This window comes from Telopea speciosissima, chromosome 1 (genome assembly GCF_018873765.1).
Source record: "Telopea speciosissima isolate NSW1024214 ecotype Mountain lineage chromosome 1, Tspe_v1, whole genome shotgun sequence".
Classification (NCBI taxonomy): domain Eukaryota; kingdom Viridiplantae; phylum Streptophyta; class Magnoliopsida; order Proteales; family Proteaceae; genus Telopea; species Telopea speciosissima.
In genome coordinates, this window is record NC_057916.1 from 16,983,463 (window position 1) to 17,006,797 (window position 23,335).

The window sequence follows — 23,335 nt, forward strand, 5'->3', positions numbered from 1 at the left end:
GGTTTGGTTCGGTTTAGACCGATTAATCCAATGGTTTCAAACCATATAATCCAATTAAAACCGATTATAACCAAACCGTCTAACTATTTAAAAACCTAATAACTTTTTTTTTTTTTTATAAACAAAAAATAAAAACCTAGCAAGTAGCAACTACTAAGTAGTCATATTTCTTCATAAATGATTTCCTTTCTTAAAAAAAAAAACTAATAACTTAGTAAGTAATAAGTAATAACTATTAACTAATAACTAGTATTAGTAAATAGAGTAGTAAATGTGTGTAGAACCGTCTAACCAAAACCATGTAAAACCATGTAGAACCCTTTAATCCAAACCATTTAAAAACCGTTTACTAAACGGTCCAGGTTTTGATTATGAAACCGTTTACTTAAACAGTCTGGTTACGGTTTCTACCCTCAAGCAGTCAAAATCGAACTGAACCGAACCGTTTAACCGAAACCGGACAGCTTAACACCCTTAATCGCGATACGATAGTGATACTTAGAACCATGAGGGTAATCCAATTACAAAATGCATTTATCAATTGCCTACCTACCTTTATGTTTCTTCTTTGGATAAATCTCCGTGTGACCAAAGATGGTGACAATAAGTCGTCACCATCCTATGTGGCACACAATAGACAAAACACATTCCCAAAAAGGTAAACACCATAATGAGTGTGATTTTTTTGTTACCCGAAATACCCCCTATTGTATAGGGTTTTGAGTCAAACTTGATGAAACCAACCGTGATTACACCAAGTAATACCCTTCTTTCTTTATTCATTGTAGCGAGAAAGAGAAAAAAACGAATAGTTCCAGGTTAGATGTGTAATAAATTGAGAATATATTTTTATGTGTGAATTTGTAGTGTTGATAAGCATAGCAATCTTATTCAACACTTGTGTGAAAGGGCATTGCATCCTGGAGACTGCATTCCTGACCATCTGCATTAGGGGTGCAAGTTTGGCCCAGCAAGCTTGAGCCTTCCCAAGCCTGCCCTGAGCAAGGCGGGAGCTGGGTTAGGCTTTTCAGCCCATAGACTGGGCTAGGGTTGAGATTTCCAAGTTTCCGGAGTTGGGTTCAGGCCGAGCCTAGGTTGAGCTCGGTACTATACTATAAATATATAGTATAATTTTACATAACAATATCATAACTACAGTTAAGAAAGAGGGCCAACCCCGCCTTGCCTATCCATGGAGTGATAAAAATATGGGCTGCCATGGTCAATTTGGGCCAGCCCCAGCCCAATCAGGATCAATCAGAGATGCATTGGGTTGGGTTGAGCCCAGTAGGGCTGGGCTTGGGGTGCAATATCCAAGCCTAACTTAGGACTAATCTAGGCCTGGGTTGAACTAAAGCAACTTAGTGCCAGGCAGGTGTTTAAAAAATCTGGCCCAGCCCGGCCCGTTGCAACCCTAATTTTTACAAGATAGTGGGGGTGAGGGAATCTTTATCACCTCCAGTTCCCCAGTTCCTCTGACAAGCGGACACTAGAATGACCACCCTACCCCTGCCTGGGTGGGGGTCCACCCCCCCTAATTAGAGGAACTAGGGAACTGGACCGGGTAGGGAACTAAAGGAGATAATTATCTTAAAGATAATGTCTCAAGTAATGCGTCATTCTTTCTATTTTCTCCAACACACCCAACAAGATAGTTTCATAAGTGACCACAATTAGATGTGGCCACTTCTATTGTATTGTTCTCTTCGGATTTCCAATGGTATAAAATTGGTATATTTTCTCATTAAAAACAAAAAAGGTATATTTTCAACAAATTTTCTCACATTTATTATGACTCATTAGTCATAGAGAACTCCATTTGGACTTTAGGTTGGGGCCTATCGCCTATTTGGGGCCAAAATCCAGCCCCACCTAACTTGCCAAACATCATTATAGAGGGCTGATATACAAGGTTAGGATGATACAAGGGATTTGAATGTCAAGTTTGACTGAATTTATTTGGAATTTAGGGAAACATGAGTGTACCCAAATGGAAAAACTACAAGGAGGAATTGAAAATTTCCCTTATAGGCTCCGTTTGTTTCTGTCTAAGTTGGAAAATTTTACATGTTAAAAAGTTTTCTAATGTTTGTTTTCATGGAAAAAACGAAAAATTTTCCAGTAAAATTTTACGCCAAAACAAACGGAGTCTTGCTAAAACAAAATCAGACTGAGTTTTCCTTAACCCAAGATCCTGAGTCATTATACTATGGTAAGGGCGTCAATCAGTTCAATTTCTGTTTTTCGATTTGATTTTTGTTTCAGTTCAAGATACACTATGTGGAAACCAAAACCGAATAGGAAACTCTTTTTCAAATCACAACTGAAATGGCAGGGTTCAATTCCTTAGTCGATTTTGACTCCATCTGTATCCGATTTAGACAAATTTTTTTACATCTTTACCAACAAAGAGAAAACCCCTTGTTTGTTAGGACCATAATCTACCAAAATTTTAAAAGAAATAAAATTTTTCATCCAAAGTGATTAAAACATTAAAAAAATAATAGAAGTTATTTGGTTTGGTTCAAACCAATGGTTTTAACCCTGAAACTGAAACAAACCTAGAAAATATTCCATACTTTGAAACCAAATTGGACTGATTTGTTTTTATTTTGTTTTAAAAGACCGATTTCCAATCCAATTTTTAGTTTCAATTCTAAATTGACACCCTTACATTAGTTACATGGTATCAGAAGGATAGTTTTAACATTTGTCTGGTAGGGGGAGGGTAATGATGACAATAGGATTGTGGGTGACCCTTTCTATATGGGAGAAGAAAAACTTTCCCCAAATTTAACTGTGGACATGAACCGGCTGGCCCAAGTGGGCTCCAAATAAAGCTCGGTTCATCATTCTTGGCGCCGGCCTTGCCTGGTAAATAGGGATGTAAACAAATTGGATTTGGCTTTCAGATTTAGTACTATTCGAATTCGAATCCATTTACCAAATGACATATCCGTATCTGATCTAATGTTCGATGGAAGTTTAAGAGCTAATATTATATTCGAATTCAGGAGTTTATTGGATATTTGAATATTATCCTATCCGATTAGTAAACGAATCTGACCTATATTGACTTATGATTAGGCATATTACCAAAATATCCTTATAAAAGTGTTTATAATAAGGGTAATATAGTAATATATCATATGTTTTTACAAAAAATATTAAACTAATTGCATTTTACATTCGGATAGTAAATTAGCTAGATATTACCTGGCACAAAATGGAAATTTCCAAATTTGAATCCAATTATCTTTCGGACGGATTCAGATAGTTTTCAGAAATCAAAATTCCGAATTCGGAAACCCCTAAACGGATTCGAATGCGGATTAGATACGGATTTTTGGCTATCCATTTACATCTCTACTAATATGTGCTAGGGCTGCAATAAGGTCAGGTTGGGCTGGGCTATTTAAAACCCCAACTCAACCCTCAATCCCCTTACCTGGGCCTAGGCCTGGCCCAACCCTGATCTGCCCTCAAGATCTGGTCGGACTGACCTTGATTGGCCTTGATCATGGAGAGAGAGAAAGGGATGCATGGGTTGGGTTGGGTTGGGTTGGGTTGGGCTAGGCCGGGTAGAAAATTATCAATTTTATATTATAATAAAATATATTATATCACTTATCATCTTCATCTACTTGGTCGCATGGTCTCTACACAAGTGTCTAAGGCAATGGGGGAGCACGCCTGGGTATCTACCTAGGTGGCAAAGGCCTCATTTAACAGTTCCTTGTGAGAGGGCATAGAAACACCACGACCAAGTAGAAATCTTTTTCTCATATATATATTATATCAATATATATTTCATAGTATAACTTAAATAGGGCCGGGCTCAGCCCATGGCCTCAACCCCAACCCTTCCTGACCCTGATCCGGGGCCAAAAATTTTACTGAACAGCCCTCAAGGCCAAGGTATCTCAGCCCAGGTCCTCTTCGGGGTTAAGGCCGACAGGGACAAACTTGCACCCTAGTAAGTACACCGTGGGCCTGAAATATTAGGCTCCGCTAGTTAGTACGGTCCGTGGCTCAGTACCTTGAGCGAACCATGCGTATTGCGCTCATGGTCATCTTTGAAATCCTGAAAGGTCTCAGAGCTTCGGCCTCTTGCCATTGGAGCTGGAAATTGGAACAGGAGGAGGAATCCATCCAGGTCACAATTCCAGCCTCTGCAACTCCACTGCCATGGGCCGCTTCCAAACTCCTTAGCATGAAACTAAGCCCTCCTTGTTGAAAGATCAATGAAGTTCCCTAGTCCTTCCCTCGTCCGAAACCATAATTTCTGGAAAAGAGTGAGAAATCTCTGCTACTCGTCCAGCAGGAGATCCACTGGAGACGACGAGGAGGAAGAAGGGTTTGTAAGTATTCTGAGAAACATTGTAGTGGGGAGGGATAGCTGGAAAATCTCTTTCAACAACAGTTTCATCTCAAAGAGGTTAATGCCTCGCCATGTCGAAAAGGTTTTGATGCAAACCATCGATGATGCGAAGTTAGCCCTTAGGTTCTTCAATTTCCTCGGCCTCCACAAAAATTTCCATCACTCCACGCTCTCTTTTTGTATCGTAATTCATGCTTTGGTTCACTCTGATCTTTATTGGCCTGCGTCTTCGGTTATGCAAACTCTTTTGCTTCGTCACCTGACTCCTATGGATGTTTTCGAATCCTTGATGAATGCTTACGAACAATGCCGGTTTTCTTCGAGTCTTGGGTTTGATATATTGGTTCAAGAATATGTCCAGAACAAAAGAATTCTGGATGCTGTTACAGTCGTTAAGCTTATGAGGCAGCACAGATTGCTGCCTGAGGTTAGAACTTTCAGCGCAGTATTGAATGGGTTAGCTAGAATTAGGCGTTTTGATATCGTTCTGGATATATTTGGTGAGATCTTAAGGTTTGGTGTTCGTCCGGATTTTTATGTTTACACGGCGGTGGTTCGTAGCTTTTGTGAATTGAAGGATTTTTCTGGGGCTAGGAATGTAATTCATCACATGGAATCCGATGGGAGTAATTTGAGCACCGTGACCTATAATGTCTTGATCCATGGTCTCTGCAAGAAGCAGAAAGTATGGGAGGCTGTTGAGGTGAAGAATTCGTTGAGGCACAAAGGATTGCAAGCTGACATTGTGACGTACTGTACCCTAATTCTTGGCCTTTGCAAGGTGGAAGAAATTGGAGTGGCTTCGGCAATGATGGATGAATTGCTCGAATTAGGACTTGTGCCCAGTGAAGCTGCTTGCTCCTGCCTGGTTGATGCGTTGAGGAGAAAGGGGAATATTGCAGAGGCTTTTGCTCTGGTTGAGAAGCTGGGAAAGATGGGAATAATACCCAATTTGTTTGCCTACAATGCCTTGATTAACTCTTTATGCAAAGATGGGAAGGTGGATGAAGCAGAGTCACTTTTTACCAAGACGGGAGAGAATGGTCTGTTTCCCAATGATGTTACTTACTCGATCATGATTGATTCTTTCTGCAAAAGAGGGAAACTGGATGCTGCACTCTGTCTGATTGATAGAATGGCGAAGACAGGGATACAAGCAACTGTATATCCCTACAATTCTCTGATTGGTGAATACTGTAAGTTGGGAGATTTGAAGAAGGCAGGGTATGTGTTTGATGAAATGATTAGCAAGGGATTGCCACCAACTGTTGTGACTTACACATCATTGATAAGTGGGCATTGCAGGAAAGGTTGTCTACATGAAGCTTTTAAGCTTTACCATGAAATGTCTGAGAGAGGTATCTCACCAAACACTTATACGTTCACTGCACTCATTAGTGGTCTTTGCCAAGCAAACTTGATGGTCGAAGCGAATATGTTGTTCTTTGAAATGTTGGAACAGAATGTAATCCCTAATGAAGTAACTTACAATGTCTTGATTGATGGACACTGCAAGGATGGCGATACAGTAAGAGCCTTTGAACTTCTTGATGAGATGGTTACGAAGGGTCTAACACCTGATACATACACCTATAGGCCTCTGATAAGTGGTCTTTGTTTGACAGGCAGAGTGTCTGAAGCCAAAGAATTTGTCGATGACCTCCAAAGAGAAAACTCTAGACTTAATGTGATATGTTATAGTCCACTTTTACAGGGATATTGTGAACAAGGAAGGATACAGGATGCCTTTGATGCTTGTAAAAGGATGGTGGAAGCAGGAATTGACATGGATCTAGTTTGCTATGGTGTGCTTATTCATGGTGTTCTGAAACAGCATGATATGGCAAGATTATCTGGGCTACTTAGTGAAATCTGCGATCAAGGTTTGAGGCCTGATGAGGTAATTTATACAAGCATGGTAGATGCGTATTGCAAACAAGGAAACCTTACAAAGGCGCTTGGGCTTTGGGATAAGATGGCTGGTGAAGGGTGCCTTCCAAATGTTGTAACATACACGATCCTGATAAATGGATTGTGTAAAGCAGGGTTTGTGGACAAAGCTGAGCTGCTTTGTAAGGAAATGCTAGCTAGGAACTTGCTTCCAAATCAAATCACTTATGGTTGTTTCCTTGACTGCCTCACAAAGGAGGGAGAAATGGAGAAAGCTGTGCAGCTACATAAAGCATTAGTTGAAGGGTTTTTAGCTAACACTGTAACTTATAATATACTTATTCGAGGTTTCTGCAAATTAGGTAGAACTCAGGATGCTGCTGAGCTCCTTATTGAAATGGTAGGCAATGGTATTTCTTCAGATTGTATTAGTTACTCAACAATTATTTATGAGTGCTGCAGAAGGGGTGATTTGCAGGAAGCTTTAGAGCTGTGGAATTCAATGCTGAATAAGGGGTTGAAGCCAGATACTTTGGCATATAATTTTTTGATATATGGGTTCTGTGTTAATGGAGAATTAACTAGGGCTTTTGAATTACGTGATGACATGTTGAGAAGGCAAGTGAAACCAAATTGGGTAACATACAATGCTCTCATTCATGGAACCTGCTTGATGAGTTCTTTCTCATTCATCAAACGTCAGTGATGTTTGGAAAGCCAGAAATAGCATTTCCATTTCATAACAAGAAGCAAAAATGGATGGGATCTTTTCCAAACTTAAAATTGCTGAAGATCATAGTTATAGTGGTGGGTATGCCACTTGAACCCAGAGCTAGCTGGTTCTCCCTGAAATGCGTTGAGGCGCAGCAGTTGATTGGACATCTATGTTGTGAATCATGTTTCGATGGGTAGGCAGTGATTTGGACCAGGTCCACCATCACCTTACGTCACAGACTCACAGTTACTTCAGTATCAGCGGTAACCATTTTTATTGGCTTCTGATGGGTAAGCAGTGATTTTGATCAGTCATTCCTTTTGTATAATAATACAATTTTGAAGAAGAATGCGAAATTTCACTCTGAATGATGGTCAACATTGAGATGATATAGGCGAACAATTGATTGTTGTTCAAGCCTTTGACATAAAGAGCTCCTAACCAGGCTATATATAGTGTTGTAAAATAATTTCAGTCTTCAAATATGTGTACGATATTTAGCATCACAATCCTTCTTACAAATGAAATCAGTTACCTTGGTGCTAATGTACATATTTTGTGTGTGTGTGTTCTGTTTTATCTTCCCCTTCCCCCACCCCTATGCCCACCCCCCTGCCTTAAACTAATTAACATCAACACGCTCTTAGATGAAGCCACTGAAAGAGAAGGGCTCATGTCATTGCAGAGCCTTTGTTTTGTTGTAGGATCTTCTCTATATCTACGCCTATCTCCACATCCTAGATTTTCTCAACCCCTTCTCACCTCATCTACCTTGTCTACCTCCATTCTTCTCCAAGATGGCGAGTTCTTCCTTTTAGTCTACCAGATCTTGAAATATTTTGCAATTGCTTGTGTTGGTTGTGTTGGTTGTTTTGTGTGGTCTTATTAATGTTCATGCAATTCACAGGCCCATGGTGCACCAGGGATGGATGTGCATGATGACTGTAAGTTAAAGTTTTGGGAATTGAAGACCAGAAGAACTTATCGTCTTCATAGTTTTCAAGATAAGAGGAGAAGCAAAAACAATTTTGAAGGAAAAGCTTTGGGAGCCCACTGGAAGTTACTGGATTTCAAATGAAAGCCATTACTGCTATGGAGTGCCAATATGTAGTCTATGATTTGACTTCATGAGGGAAGAGAACTGCCAGAAGAACAGGATTTTCTTGATCATCTGGTATTTGTTAGTTTTGCGAACATTAAGTTAGCATTCTCTATCTTCTACTTGTTGGTCATCATTGTTTTTTTTATTTCCTTCCTTTTCTCTTTTCCTTGCCTTTCTTAGGTCTCTTGATACTTCAAGGGTGAGAGAAAAATGATTTATGCCAGTTCCAGGGACAAATTCAAGAGAGAGCTGGAGCTGATTCTAACTAAGATGGCTTTGATGTTATTTGTAGCCACAGCAGCTAAGTATGCATAGTAGGCTTCACAATGGAGATTTTCTCCATATTGTCTGCTTTGCTCAAGTGACATGTTTATGGTTTGTAAGGCAGTGGATTTTTATATTTGTGATATGTACTTGTTTTTCAAGATTCAGTGTACAATCCATGTCTTTTTCTACAACAAAATCAATGATATTGAGTATCTTTAAGTAACAATAATAATGACGATGATGATAATAATAATAATGTAATGATATTGAGTATGTCTTGTTATTCATTATTTGCGGAACCTATAGAATGAGTGTCATGTTGTAGCCTGATGTCTATAAGATAATGCTATGTAGCAGTTGGTGGGGATAGACGACACCTTTAGCTTGTTTCTACCGCTTTAAAATGGATGCTTGAACGTGCTGATCTTTATTTGGATGGTAAGAAATGCAAGCCACCATGCCTTTCTAATGCTGTTTGGTTGGCTCTGTTAAACAGTTGCAGAAGTCATTTCCTCCATTCATCTTTGTTTTGCTTGCACTTTGGTTCCTTTTGGATGCTTTAAACTTAGTTTTGTCTTGAAAGAATTCCTCTATGGTTGTTTTTTTTTCAGCTTACAATATCGTATTGTGGCCATGGAAGCAGTAGGTGTGTTCTTGCTATGATTGGTGCAGTTCAAGATATGGCCTTCTCTAGACCTTGAGGGCTTCTGTCTGTCCCTTTTTTCTTTTTAACTAAAAATTTTACGTTATCTATTAAATTTCCCTATGCTTGTGTGGATTGAACATAATTGTTGAATCTCTTTCTTGACAATGACAATATCCCATGAAATCATACTCTGTGAGTCTTCAAAGTTCAAATTATATAGATAGATTTTTGCAGGGTTTATATTTTGTTAGGTGAAACTTGAAGAATGAAAAGGCCTTTCGATTGTGCTTTAGGAGTGCAAGTTTATGGAAGTAGCTTGGAATGTTTATGGTGTCTGGCAGCCATTTTGCCTTGATAAGAAAAATTTAACAGTTCTTTTTGGGAAGTCAGGATTCATTATCGTACGAACTTACTGGGTTTTAAAGGAGGAAGAAGCATGTCTGCTGGTTTGCCTGTTTGTTGAGATGGCAGGAGAAATGAGAATTAGAGATTTCATAAATGTATTTGGGGTTTCTGTGGGTAAGAAGATGAGTATGTTCTGCTCCTCCATTAATTGGATCACTCCAACCTCGTATACATTTTGATGTATGGACCCCCTCACCCTTAAGTAAAAATACCCAATAATAATAATAAAATAAATAATACGGGGATTGTGGGGAGGGAAAGCTGGGTAACTTTTGCCGAGTGCATAATGCTTTTGTACAGTCAAACTTTTGGCTCCTAGTAGTAGGGGTGGATGCAATTTCTTTGATCTAAGAGTGTGGTGGTGACTGTTTGATTGGTTGGAACCTAAAACATTGAGTAAAAATGTTAATAGTGTTCGATTAGTAATGTAATACTGTAATTGAACGATCAAAACAGTACCAAAACAGAATTGAAACACAAAAATAAAAATCCAGATTTAGGGAAAATATTAATAGAGACAAATCAGCTGGTCAGATGGTCAGATGGCCTCCAAACTTCAATCGAGTTCAACAAACAATGGGCAAAATACTTGCTAAAATTCTTAGGTTGATCCAAGGGATGGATCTAAAGATGTGAGTCAATCCCTAGTTGGACTGCATCAATTAGTGTGTTTAGTGTTGTAGAATATTTTATTATGCCTGGAACTTTTGGTGTCCAGGGTTATCAGAATGACCATTTATTTCTGGATGCGTCTTGCAGGTAAATGGAGTTTGATGGGTTTAGAGGTTGCAATTTGGTTGTACCGCCTTGGCCTTCTATGTAAAGGACTTGGTGCTTCATTTTTGAGATTGATTTGAGGACTTCATCCACTGGTGTTGGTCTTGTCTATGCATACGTATCACAATACAATTCAATTTGCTGGTTAAAGATGGTGATGGTAGGGTCAGAAGTATTTTAGTAGAAAGCAATTTGCTTTTGGGGTGGGGTGCTAGGCTGTGGTTATGCTTTCTGATTGAAAATTCAATCATGTGCGGTTGCATAAGATTGTATGTACAACTTTGAACCTAATGACTGTAGGGAAATAGTTGCAATCAAATTTGGTAGGACAGTCTCAATCATAGTGTCAATGTGCTAGGCGATCCAAGACGTTCGAGGGCCAGCTAAGTGCTTAGGCAACAAGGCGCCCGCATAGGCACCCTAGGCACATTAGTATTTTTTTAATGTATTCTCGTAAGAGCCTTGGTGCAACGGGGAAGTTGCGCTATTGCAACCTGTTGGTTGCAGGTTCGAAACTTGGAAACAACATCTCCTACGAAGCAGGGGTAAGGTTGTGTACATTTGCCCCCCCAGACCCTGCAGTTGCGGGACCCTTGTGCATTGGGATGCTTTTTTAAATGTATTATCGTAAGATTTGTCATCATCTCAATCTTAAAATGTTCAGAAAGACTTTGGAAGCCTTACTCATCCATTAATTTTTACTCCTTCCTTTTGGTTGTAATAAAATAGAATATTAATGTATAAAATAAGATAAACAAATATCTTATAATAAGAAAGGGGGTTGAGGGTATTCTCAATAGATTCTGCCACAAATACTAATTAAAGAATGGAGGGGATTGAGGGCATTAATATGCAAGATAAGATAAACAATATTTTAGGGAAAATTACACGTACACCCCCTGTAATTTGCCTTAGTGCAAATCGACCCAAGGTTTCAAAAAATGAACGAATACACCCCCTGTACTTTCAAAACCATGCTAAACTAACTGTCCGTTAGCAAGTAAACGTTAAGTGATGACGTGGCTTTAAACTGGATATGAAATGACTATTTTACCCTTAGATACCCACTAACCTAAGTAAGGAGTGGTTGAAGAGATTCCCTCTTCTTCCATCTTCCTTCCCAAATCTTGAGGTCTCTCTCTCTCACTATCCTCCCTCTTCTGGAAATGCTTACGGAAGACACAAAACAATGGAAACCCATGGGAAATGTTTGCATTCTCATGGTCTGCGCCTAAGCAAATGACGATGCTATACCGCATTATGAGCATAGTTGTCATGGTGCCTCGACGACCCAAGGCAGTGGAGAGGGTCCAAATTCCAGGCAACACCAACCAGGCGGCCAAGGCGATCAAGGCGCCTGGACGCCTAGGCGTCGCCTAGTCGACGCCTTGACAACTATGATTATGAGTGGAATCAACAATGAGGAAAGCTCAAACAACCCAGATTGATACCTGCATACACGCACACACCCATGTGGGTATTTTCACAAACACATTAAAGCTAACAACAATACAACTCTCCAGTGCGATGCGAAAATGCCATTTGTCACCATCCATTACAGTCCTTCTTGCCTTGGACTACTTGGTTCCAATGGAAACTGCAGCGTGGGCCGATGGATGGATATGGAAGATCTCCTCATTAGCAATTCCTTATTTGTGCTGTCTAAAGCGCAAGCTTACCTGACACAAATTCGGGAATTTGTTGAATATTAAAAATTCCAATTTGACATAAAATGAAAAGTGTTTGCTTTTATGGTGTTCTGTCAATCAAGTGGAAAAGTGGATGCACTGTTGCTGAGGAATAACGATCTTCCCATCTCTGTTCATGTTAAAGGCTCTAATTATCCATCTGCAATCCTGCACCCTTGATCCTTCCCAAATCCCAAACTACAGAGTACTCTCTGCAACTCCCTTCCGTACGTCTATGAGCCCATCTTTGTTCTCGTCAAACACTTCTTTCACCTCTTCTATGATGGACTTCTTCTCGAACAAGACTGAAAGCTCTTCCGAGCCCAATCTCTCCCGGAGTTTCTTCATCCCTGTCAACAAAAATCACCAAATTCTTCAGCACCGTCTCCATCTCTCCCCTGCCTCTTCATCCAGTACTTTTGGGGATGGTTTTGCCGGCATTGGAGGTGTTATCACTTTGGGGATGGTTTCATCGGCTTTTTTTTTTTGTAAACGTTTCACCGGCATTAGGTTTGGTGATAATGGTGAGGTTTCAGCAATTTCTATCTATCTATCTATCTATATATATAGGGAGAGAGTCTTTACCCACTTAGGAAGATGGAAGAAGAGGGAATCTCTTCACCCACTCCTTAGGTTAGTGGGTGTGTAAGGGTAAAATAGTCATTTCATGTCCAGTTTAAAGCCACGTCATCACTTAACGTTTACTTGCTAACGGACAGTTAGTTTAGCATGGTTTTGAAAGTACAGGGTGTGTACTTGTTCATTTTTTGAAACTTTGGATCGATTTGCACTTGAGGAAAAGTACAGGGGGTGTACACGTAATTTTCCCAATATTTTATTAAAGAAGGGGGAGTTGAGGGTATTCTCAACGTCAACGGATTCTAGAAGCAGGCACTGAAGGGCCAGGGGGAATATCGTAGCAAAAACCACTCTTCCTCCTGGAAATGTGCTCTATTCACAACGTCGAAAGAATCGAGACTTTGTGGCTGTGACAGTGTTGAAGGGAGTGGCAGCGGTGTTGGAGCTCAAACAGGTACGCTCCCTCCTCTTTCTTCTTCTTTTTTCTTTTAGCGATGATGGCGTGGCAGTGGCTGCTGCAACTTCTCTTCGTCGATGGCAATTGTTGTGGCTTCTGCTGCTACTGCTTCTTCATCTTCTTCTTCCTCCTCCCCCGCCTTCCATCTTCATCATCTTCTTCTACTTATTACGCAGCTGCTACTGCTGCTATGACGTTGGCGGTGGCAGTGGCAGTGTTTCTGTTGTTGTTTCCTTCTTATCAGGGGTGGGGGGAGTTGAATTGCAGGGGTGAGCATGTGCCGGTGACACCAAAGCGCCTTGGACAATAAGGCGACAACTCTCCTTACCCAGATTTTCTGCCCGGACGCCAAAGTGGCGCCTAGGTGACGTTTTGACAACTATGGTCTCAATAAAGGTTGAAATGTGTTAACACACATGTGCAATTATCTTGTTACACTCACGATTATCCCCTTAGCAGATGATCGAGGTAGGATTTTACAGTCAATCAGTTGTCCAGGTCATTGTGGGACTTGCCATCTAGGGCTTCTAAGCGAAACAGGGCCCTTGGAGTCTTGTTAGTTGCTAGTGTGACATATGGGAGGAAACCATATATTCATGGCATGCCTTCAAAACCTGCCTCCTATTTCTCTTCTATCTTAAGGTGATCAAATGGCCTTTATCCTTCGCTGCATGCTTTGATCAGAAAATGATCTTATGGCATGTGATAATATGGTAATCAAAGATATCAGTACTGATATGGGAGATATAAACACAGTAGCTCTTGAACTCTGCTGGGGTCTAGGGAGCTTAATCTGAGTTATTTGGTGATCAAGAGGGATGCAGCAGGAGTTTTAGCCTTCCTTCAGGTGGCTCTTTAATATTATGCCTAGGATACTTCAACCTTTTCTGCTTGCTTTGAAAAATTCTTATGGCGTGTATAATATTGTAATCAGTCAGTACATTAGTAGGCAGAGGGACATGATTACAGTTGCTCATGAACATCAGTAGGGACCCAAGTACAGTACCTCATGAACTATCTATTAGGGCAGCTGAAATGGATGAGGCTACTGACTCGACTCATTCACTCTAGCTGATGATGTTTTAAACTTGTGTATATCACTAGTAGAATGAAGTTGTCAAGGGCAACAATGAAGTGGGAGTGTCACTACTTTTCATTTAGCACTTTCAGTCGTTTCAGATCAAGTAAACATTTTAGTTCTGTGAAATATCCTATGTTCGATTTGATTAGCTCTCTAATTTTAGCACTTCATATGTACATATAACAGATCTGAAATTGGTCATTCAATTCTTGAGGAGGCTTTACAAGCCCCTTCTTGTGCTGCCGGTCTGACAGTGCCATTCACTTGATATCCAGCTGATAACATCATGGTTGCTCTTTCATCCTCGGCCCTTTAACATTTCTTCCTTGCAGCTAGCCAGCTACAACCTCTTTGTGAATCCTTTGCTGCTTAATATGAATCTGATGTCTTAGTTTCTTAAGCTGTATTTGGTTAGATATCGGCTAGATGCAAATTTGAATGCAAATTACATGCTAAACTCTTACTTGGATAGCTGTAGTTCATGGCTTTTTGTTAGCATGTAAAAAAAAAAAGTGATAGTTGTCTTCAATTGTGTGCGATTGAACACTCTTGGGTCATCGATGTCTAGACGGGTCTGGTCTTGGCCCTGTAAGCCTACATCTTGTCGGGCTGGGCCCCAATTGATGAAGTAGATCATCCGCTTGCATTCTGAATTTTTGAATAAAAGTAGGTGAGGTTATATTGGGAGTGCCGTTTGCATTTTGGTTTTGGCTGTCCTTGTCTTATATCTGAATATCTGATGTCTCCTGTAAATTGTTCTCAAAACAACGGAGTTTTTCTTCACCGATGATGAAAAGAGAGTCTCTTAATCCATAAGTTTTGGTGGTTGAATGGGACTCGAAAGGGTATTTCAGACCTTCGACAATAGAGGAGGTAATGATGAGATCACATGGTGGGTCACTATTCTAGGAGTACCATCAGTGCGTCAGAACCCAAAGGTGAAGGAAAGCTTTCCCGGAAAGGAGTTTGTTTTTACATTTAACGAGTCCATTGAGTTTGGTCTTGGCTAGGCCTTCTCCACTCATTTGGGCTGAATTTCCTGATCGGACATCTGGGGTTGGCCTGGGCGTGCTCTAAGTCTGGCTGGATTGTGTTCTAAACCAGTCCACCTCGACCAAAGTCCTTGGGGCCTTCTTGTCTTCCCTTTTTTTTTTTCCGGGGGGGGGGGTGGTTGGGGGGTGGGGCTCTAATCCTTGACATTTTGAACCTGAGGTCTGAGGGTGAGTGGCTTCTCATTAGTTTTGGACCTTTTCTTCGTAAACTTTCGGTGAATTACTTCCTTCTCCCTCATCTGCGAACTGTATCTGCGCGTACAACACCTTTTCATAAACTCACCTTAGAATTAATTCGAAAGGAATTTCTGTATGTGTGAATATCACGAGAAATTCTGTATTTCAAAGGGATTTCTTGCACACGGGTTTCTTGTAGGTTTCAATAGCCATAACAAAGATGAAATTGGTGAAATTATCCCATGGTAGGTATTGAATTTAGAAACATTATAAACTCTGAATTCATTAAGAATTAATAATCTCCTGGAAAACCATTTAGCTCACCAACTGATCGGTCCTCCTCCTACCAAAAATACTAAATTTTCTGTATTTTGTTTTGGCTTTCAATTTACTTTGCAAATATAGACTTTGAGCAAGACTAACTTATCTCTGTGTTTAGAGATTTGCTTCTGCAAGTTAGATAATGGATGACCTCTGTAGTGGACTGAAATAATAATCTCTCTCTCTGATAGGAAAGAGGTTATAATAGGCTGATAATTTTTGTAATGGACCAACATTTATAAAAAATCTCTATCAGCAAAGAGATTTGCCTGTAATGGACTGATGTCTTTTGTAATGTTTTCTTTAATGGGCTGTTGTTCATAAGAATTATTCCGGATGATGTTTCTGGTGGATTGCGGTTTTGATATGATATATTCTTTGCACTTTATATTATATTGTGAAATGGATGTTAATTAATCTAATGTAATTCATTTTTGCCTCAATTGTATGTATAACTGGTATTAAAAATGAAGGTCTGAATTTTTGCTCTGTACTTTTTAAGTTTTTATAGTTTAAAAAATAATTCCCAAATTAGTTTGAATCTGAAAATTTGTTTCATAGTCTACTGAGTCTACTCTCTTTTTTACTGAAATTTTAAATTAGAAAAATCAATTAAACCCAAATTCCACATGTTCAAAATTATTCCTGATTCTGAATTTGTCAACTGTGTACTCATCATCCTTGGGTCGTATTCTGGATCACCCGAGTGGATCACAAAATTGACTGACCAACTCAAAGATCGACCAATCCAAGAAGGGAAAGTTAAAACATGAAACCTTTTGTCTGCCAAAGGCCCGGATCTGAGGACCTTCTGTGTCAAGGGAGAAGAACCCATCCCAGACTCCCAGTCACCGCTCTCTCTCTTCCCCCTCCCTGATTTAATGATTTCTCAACAATTTTTCTGCTACTCTCTCTCTCTCTCTCCCTATATGTATATATATATATATATATATACACACACACCTATACCTCCATTTCTCTCTGATTTCTCTACAACTTTTCCAGCTCTCCCTCCTCTCTCGTTTTCTCTTTGCAACCCTCTCTTTCCCTCTTTTGCCCATAATGCCTCTCTTCCTCTCTCTGACTTCTTTATATCTATTTTATTCTTGTTTTTATTACTAATTATTTTAGTAGCGACTCAGTTCTGCGGTGTGCTACAAATCCAATAGTAATGAAGCTTGAAATTAAATGCCAACAAAAAATTCAGAATTAACAAACTCAGCATAACAAGGATCTGGAGATATCATGACTCTTTTTTTTTTCCAGAAATTTTATAGGATAACAATCAACTCAATTACAAATCTTTAATATAGGTTTCCCCCTATTCAACAAACCCCAGCGACTATGCTTACCATTCAAACTGTACGAAACTCTATTGATTCATGACTTTATGTACAACCATTTTTTGTTCTTACAATGAATTTTCATGCTGTAAGTTATGTAATTGATTTCTCATAATCATTGCCTCACAATTCTCTGCTGCCACTGAATTTGAAGAAGTATGGTTTTCAATTAAGAGTTCAGCCATCACAGCAGAAGATGCAGCCAACAAGTCCTCCCATCCCCCCCTCCTGGATTCCATGATGATGATGAAGATGATGTTGAAAAGGAGATTGCTCGGCATGCTACTAAGAACAAGGCACTCAAGGATGTGAGTAAGCCCTGGGAAGAATCCTCTTTCTCTTTACCACATTTCTCTGTAATGAATATCTTTCTCATTAATCAGAATATGATTATAGTCATTAGAGGACTCTGGGGTTTCCATTTTTATTTCTGTTACGGGTCGAGTAGGAGAGCAGAACAGTATGTAAAGGCTAACGAGGAAGTCTATAGAAAGCAAGATGGTTTTTTCGTTTCAAGCTTTGGGTTATTTTTTCTGTCGGGGGTTTCTAGATTTTAATGCAATTTGAGCAGTTTTGGATGAATTTCAGTTGCAGTATTGTTATTTGTTACATGAGTGCTGGTTTCTGCTTCAACTAACTGTTATAGTCGGTTTCTTGATATTCAATTCTTGACCTGAGAGTATGCTTGAAGGGATTATAATCTCCAGATTTTGATTTGACATATATTGTTGGAATTGGTTGGACTCTTCTATGACATATGAAAATTTCAGCTCATTCTGCCTTCATTTGGTTATGACGAGTTACGGTTAGTAAGAGATTTTATTTTCTTATTTCTAGCTGTTACATTTTTGGGGGATTCGAATCCATTCATTTGGTCCTATTATTATTTATTAGTGGGATTTGATGCTACCCTTCATTTGATGAAGGACTATGTTGTATTATAATAGCTAAATTTTGTATATATGAAGTCATGAAGAGGACTTTTAAAGCATAGAATTTAGACTGTTTTGGGCACAGTAAGGATGGATAATAATTTAACAGAACAAAAATGAAGGCTTGGTATTTTTCATCTCTTACTGACCAGTAGGTCTGTCAACAGGTCATATTTGAATTGGGTCACCCTGATCCAATTCAAATAAAGGGTTGTAACTCATTGCAACTCCTGCTTCTGTAAGCTTCTAGGATGTGGGTAGACTAGAGTTGCTTCCCCCTTTGGCATTTTTCGCACAAGGTGGCAGCCATTGACTCAAACCAGTATCTTCATGTTGTTAGTCTGAGATTTTACCATTACACCATGCGACGGCCCTTCCTGATCCTATTCAGTAGTCTGACCAACCACTTACATAGTGATATACAATTCAATTTGGAGCCAATAAGAGAATGTAGTACCTGGTTATTGGTTATGAGTAAAAAAAGATCATTGTACACAATTAATGCAGTCCAACAAAATCCTAGACCTAATTTAGGTTGTGACAAAGCCAAAGAGAAAACAAACCAGAATCTATAGAGGAAGAAGAAGAAGAGAGAGAAGAGAGCTGGACGATAGATAGTGTGTGTGTGTCATACCAGCCTCCATTTATTTATATATAGAAAACCAAATAAGAGTTACAAAGGGAATGACTTTAACACCTCTTACCTAGCTAAGCCTAGAACCTAGTTACAATAGGAAACTGAAACAAAACTATAGTAGGAAAGAAAACAATTAAATCCCAATTTACTTTAGCTAAGCCTACCGAGACGAGATGTGGGTCGATTTTATTTTTGACCTGATTTCACATGGTTTCAACCTTGTTTCGGTAATTTTGCAAGTTTCGACCTGAACAACTATGTAAATTCACTTATTTATGCCAAATGTTATTTAAGTAAATGTTTAGTTAAATGATAAATCATCAACTCGTCAGAAGGATCTCCGTCGTTCACGACTTTTACACTCCCCAGTTTCTTTCTCTGCTCGTGGGTTTGATTTATGATTTTTTAAACAAGTTTATAGCGACTAATTTGTTAGTTAATATTTTTGAGAAACTAATGGTAGATTCTCTTTTTTGCATTACTTTCAGATTTGGTTCTAAACCTACCGCCAGATCTAATTCCAGGAATTTATATCTCAAATATGGTCTGGTGCTGGAATTTCTAAGGCCTGGAATCAATAGGATTTGGAATTACCTATTTAATCCATAGAGATGGTCTTACAAGTTTAGCGTATTAAGGAAGAAAAAAAAGAAGAAAAGAAGCAGAGAGGAAGAAGAGGGTTTGGTTGGTGACAGCCATGGAGTTTGGAGGCTTGAGTTGGGTTTTACATTAGAAAAAGTTGGGTATTTGTTGGCAGCGGTAGTTAGATGGGTTCGGTCATTGGTTGTAGGAGGAAGAAGAATAAAATAAATAAATAAATAAAGGGTAATATCATCTTTTGAACTGTTGTTTGAACACCGTTAGCCACCTAGGGTACAGTTGATAGAATCTTTCAAAAGTAGGGGAGGGCATTATCATTATTCAAAACTGGGGAGAGGGGTTTGATATTATGGATACTTAGAGAGAGGCTATTTACCCTAAATAAATGCATCTCGGGTTCAACTCAAGGTTGCAGCCCAAGCCCAGTTGGGTATGCCTCTCTCTTTCTCTTTCTCTCTCCTTTGTCATGGGTATCGGTAATGTCGGATGCCCAAGGGGTGGGGTACTTTCAATCCTAAACAATATGGGGTGGGAGTGATGCCAATGAGGGGGTGTGCATAGGGGCATCCAACATGAGGGGTGTGGTGACTGGCGGTCATTTCACCCCCTTGTGTGTGGGCATAGGGGGAATGTTATCGGATACGGATGGTGTTCTTTTTCCCGAATAATATATACACTTAGGTTGTGTTTGATATGCATTTTCAGATTAGAATAGATTTTAAGTGTAGAACGTATGTAAAAAAAATAAAGAAAAATTAAATTTCGAAATACATTATAGACCCAAAATCTATTCTAAAAATTGATAGTGGTTACCCAACACAGCCTTAGTATTCTCTAAGATTGAAATCCTTTGGTTCCATGATTGTAGGGGATAGAAAATTAGAAATCCAAATTTATGACAAAAAGGAAACATATGGCGCTCTAAGGTAAGCGTTGAATTGGTGTCACATTATTCCACACCAGGGTCGTCTCTTGTTGGTTGGTTGGTCAATATATAAATAACAACTTATTTAAATCAGAGATTTACACCTACCTGATGATCTGAGCCTATCCGGCCCATCCTTTATATTATTATCAATTTTAAGAATGATTGCTTGCTTGCTTCTCTATCTTTTAACAAGGATTTGATTTTCCACTTTCATATTGGACGGTGGCATGTGGGTTGTTTATCTTCTGCTTTGCTTATTCTAATTTATTTTGCAAATGTTTCTTATTAATATCTTCACTAAATTGTTAATAACATTCAATTCCTCTCATTTGACCTTTCTCTATTTCTCTTTTGTTTGTCTGTTGGAAGTTGGAATATCAACTGCAAAGTCTCTCTCAACAATTGACCTTCACCTCAAAACCCCCCCCCCTCTTTATCAGATGCCAATGTGAAATAAACTTCCACAAAGTTCAGATGGACCCCACCTCGCAACTTAGGGTCATAAATAATTTTTTTTTAATTTTCTTTTATTGGGTGACGAGGTGTAAGGAATTTGTTCTCTAAGCCACTAGGAGATAGAGGGTACACTGGCACCTCTCCCTTTATCTGTCATCTCCTCATATCGAATGACTTTACTGTTTTTCTATGTACAAAATCGTTCCATCGCACCTTGTTGGTATGTTCCTTTATATCGTTTTCTCATACGCCTCGATCAAAAGAACCCTTTCACTGGTATTACATATCATGTGGCAAGTCTGGTGGAGTCCAAAATTTTAGAGATACGTGGACTCTCCTCTATTACATGCGCATCACCTGATCTCACTTTTTCATCTGTTAAGATAAAAGGGAAAAGGCTGGGTAAGCCGGCTATTAGGCTAGCCTTGCTAGGGTCTGTCTCTCTCCCACCCCCTATGAAAATGACCCCTTGCCATCCCCATTGAGCACAACCGCTCGCTTAAATGTCTCTTTTTTTTTTTTTGTACAAGTCTAGTATATAGGTTTATTTAGAACTTTATAGTTTTTTCTTTATTGTTTCTTTTAAAGGAAAAAAGATCTCTACGTGATTGTGTTTTTTATGTCCTCTCATAGGGTACCGTGAAATGATGTCTCTATCCCTTGATAGATGCCCAGACATACTCACCCATTGACCCAAACCCTTGTATAGAGCTACGAGAGAGAGAGAGAGAGAGAGAGAGAGAGAGATTTCCCCGATCCCTCTTTGGCCGCTTTCTCTTCTCTTTTGTTTTTCCGCCTTTTTTATTAATTTGTTTTCGGTTTCCGTGGGCATTCAAGGTTGTAATGAGAGTCTATGATATCCCGACAAACGGCCAAAACGAACGCTGACACTGTAGCCTCCGCGAGACACGATCGACACTTGCTTTTAAAAATAAGTAGCACCAGACCCAGAAAAAGTGCTGAAAAGGGAAAGAGAGACGCATTTGACCCTCACGTTGGCTATGACGCAGGCAGACAAGCAAAACTTGAAAGACTCCGGTTGCAACACTACTGCTACTACTAATTAACTCTAGGGAAAAGAGTTCTGTGAGCCGCTCGAGTAGGGTACGTGCGCTTCTGTGTATCTATCTCTCCTCGTATAAAATGATTTTGCTGTCCATGGTTTGAGTTATTGGTATTGGTATTGGTATTGGATTGTCCTTTACATCAATATCGCTAGCCACTGATGTTGATATCATGTCGATATAATGTCAGGGAAATGATACGAACTAGGGGTAAAATAGTTTAAAAAATCTATTTCTTTTAAGAAAATCAAGGGTCAACTTATCAGATATGGGCTGATCCATTCCAATCAGTATCGGTTTTGAAAGTGATCAGGTGTGATACCTACCATGCACTAAAACCATGTTGCTGCCCTCCTATGGCTTCTATGGTTTATACCATTTTACTTCAGCAAAATCTAGGGTGTGCTCCCCTAGCTATACCGCTTGTTCTGAAGAAATTTCCCCCTTAACTCTATAATTATATTGGGCAAGCTAGAGATAGTTGTCTGGTAATGTGGCCCCTACATTTACGTGGGGGCCAATGAAAGGGAAAGAAATCCTCTCCAACACACCATTCCTTCTAGCCCAAATCTAACAGTTGGAGGAGCTCGGGGTGCATGCCTGGGTGCCTCTAACCGATGGATGCACGCTGGAGAGGATCCAAGTCCCAATGAGAGTATGCACAAGGGCATCAACATAGATGGGATTTTTATTAGGATGATAAATTTGTGCACTTCTATGGCTGGGTGCAGGATCCACACGACTAGACAACATAATTTTTCCCATTTATATTTAAAAAGAAGGTTTTTTGAACAAATCATATAGAGAGCACACCAATGAGATACAGTGGAATGGTTTCATTTATAGGAAAGAAGCAAAGTCACTCCATGTAAAGATGAGAGAGGTAAGACCAGAAGGTGCTGGTGTATCCCCTACCGGCAAAGAGAGCTATTTATTGGGAGAGGGTTTTTTGGATCTTTGTCCCTTCCAGTTCTCCATGTGCCTGTAATAGGGGGGAGGGGGGGCTCAATGATCACCTTACCCTTACCCAGGTGGGATCCACCCCTCCTTATTATAGGCATTGGGAGAATTGGGTTGGGCTGGGCAGAAAACTGGAGGTGATAATTTTCTAGAGTTGTGCGATGAAAAATTTTATATATAGTACGATAGCGACGTCGTTTATATGCGAGGAAGAAAAAAAATAGAGAGAGAGAGCCAGCATACCTCTCTAGCTTTGGTGGGTCAAAGAACCTTTTTCCATACTTACTACTTCACCATTATTCGAATCCTGATTGATCATTGACCAGTTCAAAGATTTCCAATTCAAAAACATTAGTCTCTACGTGGATTGACCCAATCGATATGTCAAGTCATCAAACATTGCAAAGTTTTCTCTAATACAAGATATTCTCCTAATATTTTTTCTTCACGTGTTACCTCTCCTTTAGGTGACAATACATGTGGCATATTAGTCTCTTTGGGTGACCATACATAAACTATAAAATTATTAACGTTAGGTTTGCTGCTCTCATAGCATGAATTTGCATAACTTAAACCCCCCCCCCCCCCCGCCCTCCCAAAAATAAAAAATAAAAAATTGCATAACTTGGATGTTTGTTGAATCAGAGTGTCTTACACAAAAGGCAAACCATGTCGAACGATAGACAAAATCACAATGGAATACTTTAAACTCCCTTTGTAGGTTTTCTTATTTTTCTTTGGGAGAATGTTTTCTGGGCTGCGCCCAGACACATGAGCAGCCTTTACAGAATGGTCATTGCACCCATCCACATGTACATGGGCCTGCTATGTGGCACAGAGAATAACGCCACTTTTTCTTTATGAAATAAAATCTTTA

General features: G+C 39.5%; 1 protein-coding gene across 2 annotated transcripts; it reads left to right on the forward strand.

Annotated features, from left to right (window-relative positions):
- Window positions 1-4,168: 4,168 nt before the first annotated feature.
- Window positions 4,169-8,568, forward strand: LOC122648919 (putative pentatricopeptide repeat-containing protein At5g59900). 2 transcript variants are annotated; one of them, XM_043842236.1, is made up of 3 exons: window positions 4,169-7,276; window positions 7,894-8,160; window positions 8,269-8,568. In XM_043842236.1, exon 1 carries the CDS (start codon window positions 4,245-4,247, stop codon window positions 6,975-6,977), a length of 2,733 nt encoding a protein of 910 aa, XP_043698171.1. In that variant the 5' UTR covers window positions 4,169-4,244; the 3' UTR covers window positions 6,978-7,276; window positions 7,894-8,160; window positions 8,269-8,568. The 2 variants fall into 2 exon arrangements, with proteins under 2 accessions (XP_043698171.1, XP_043698172.1); XM_043842237.1 differs by lacking the exon at window positions 8,269-8,568 and having other exon boundaries at window positions 7,894-8,161.
- The last annotated feature ends 14,767 nt before the right edge of the window (window positions 8,569-23,335 follow it).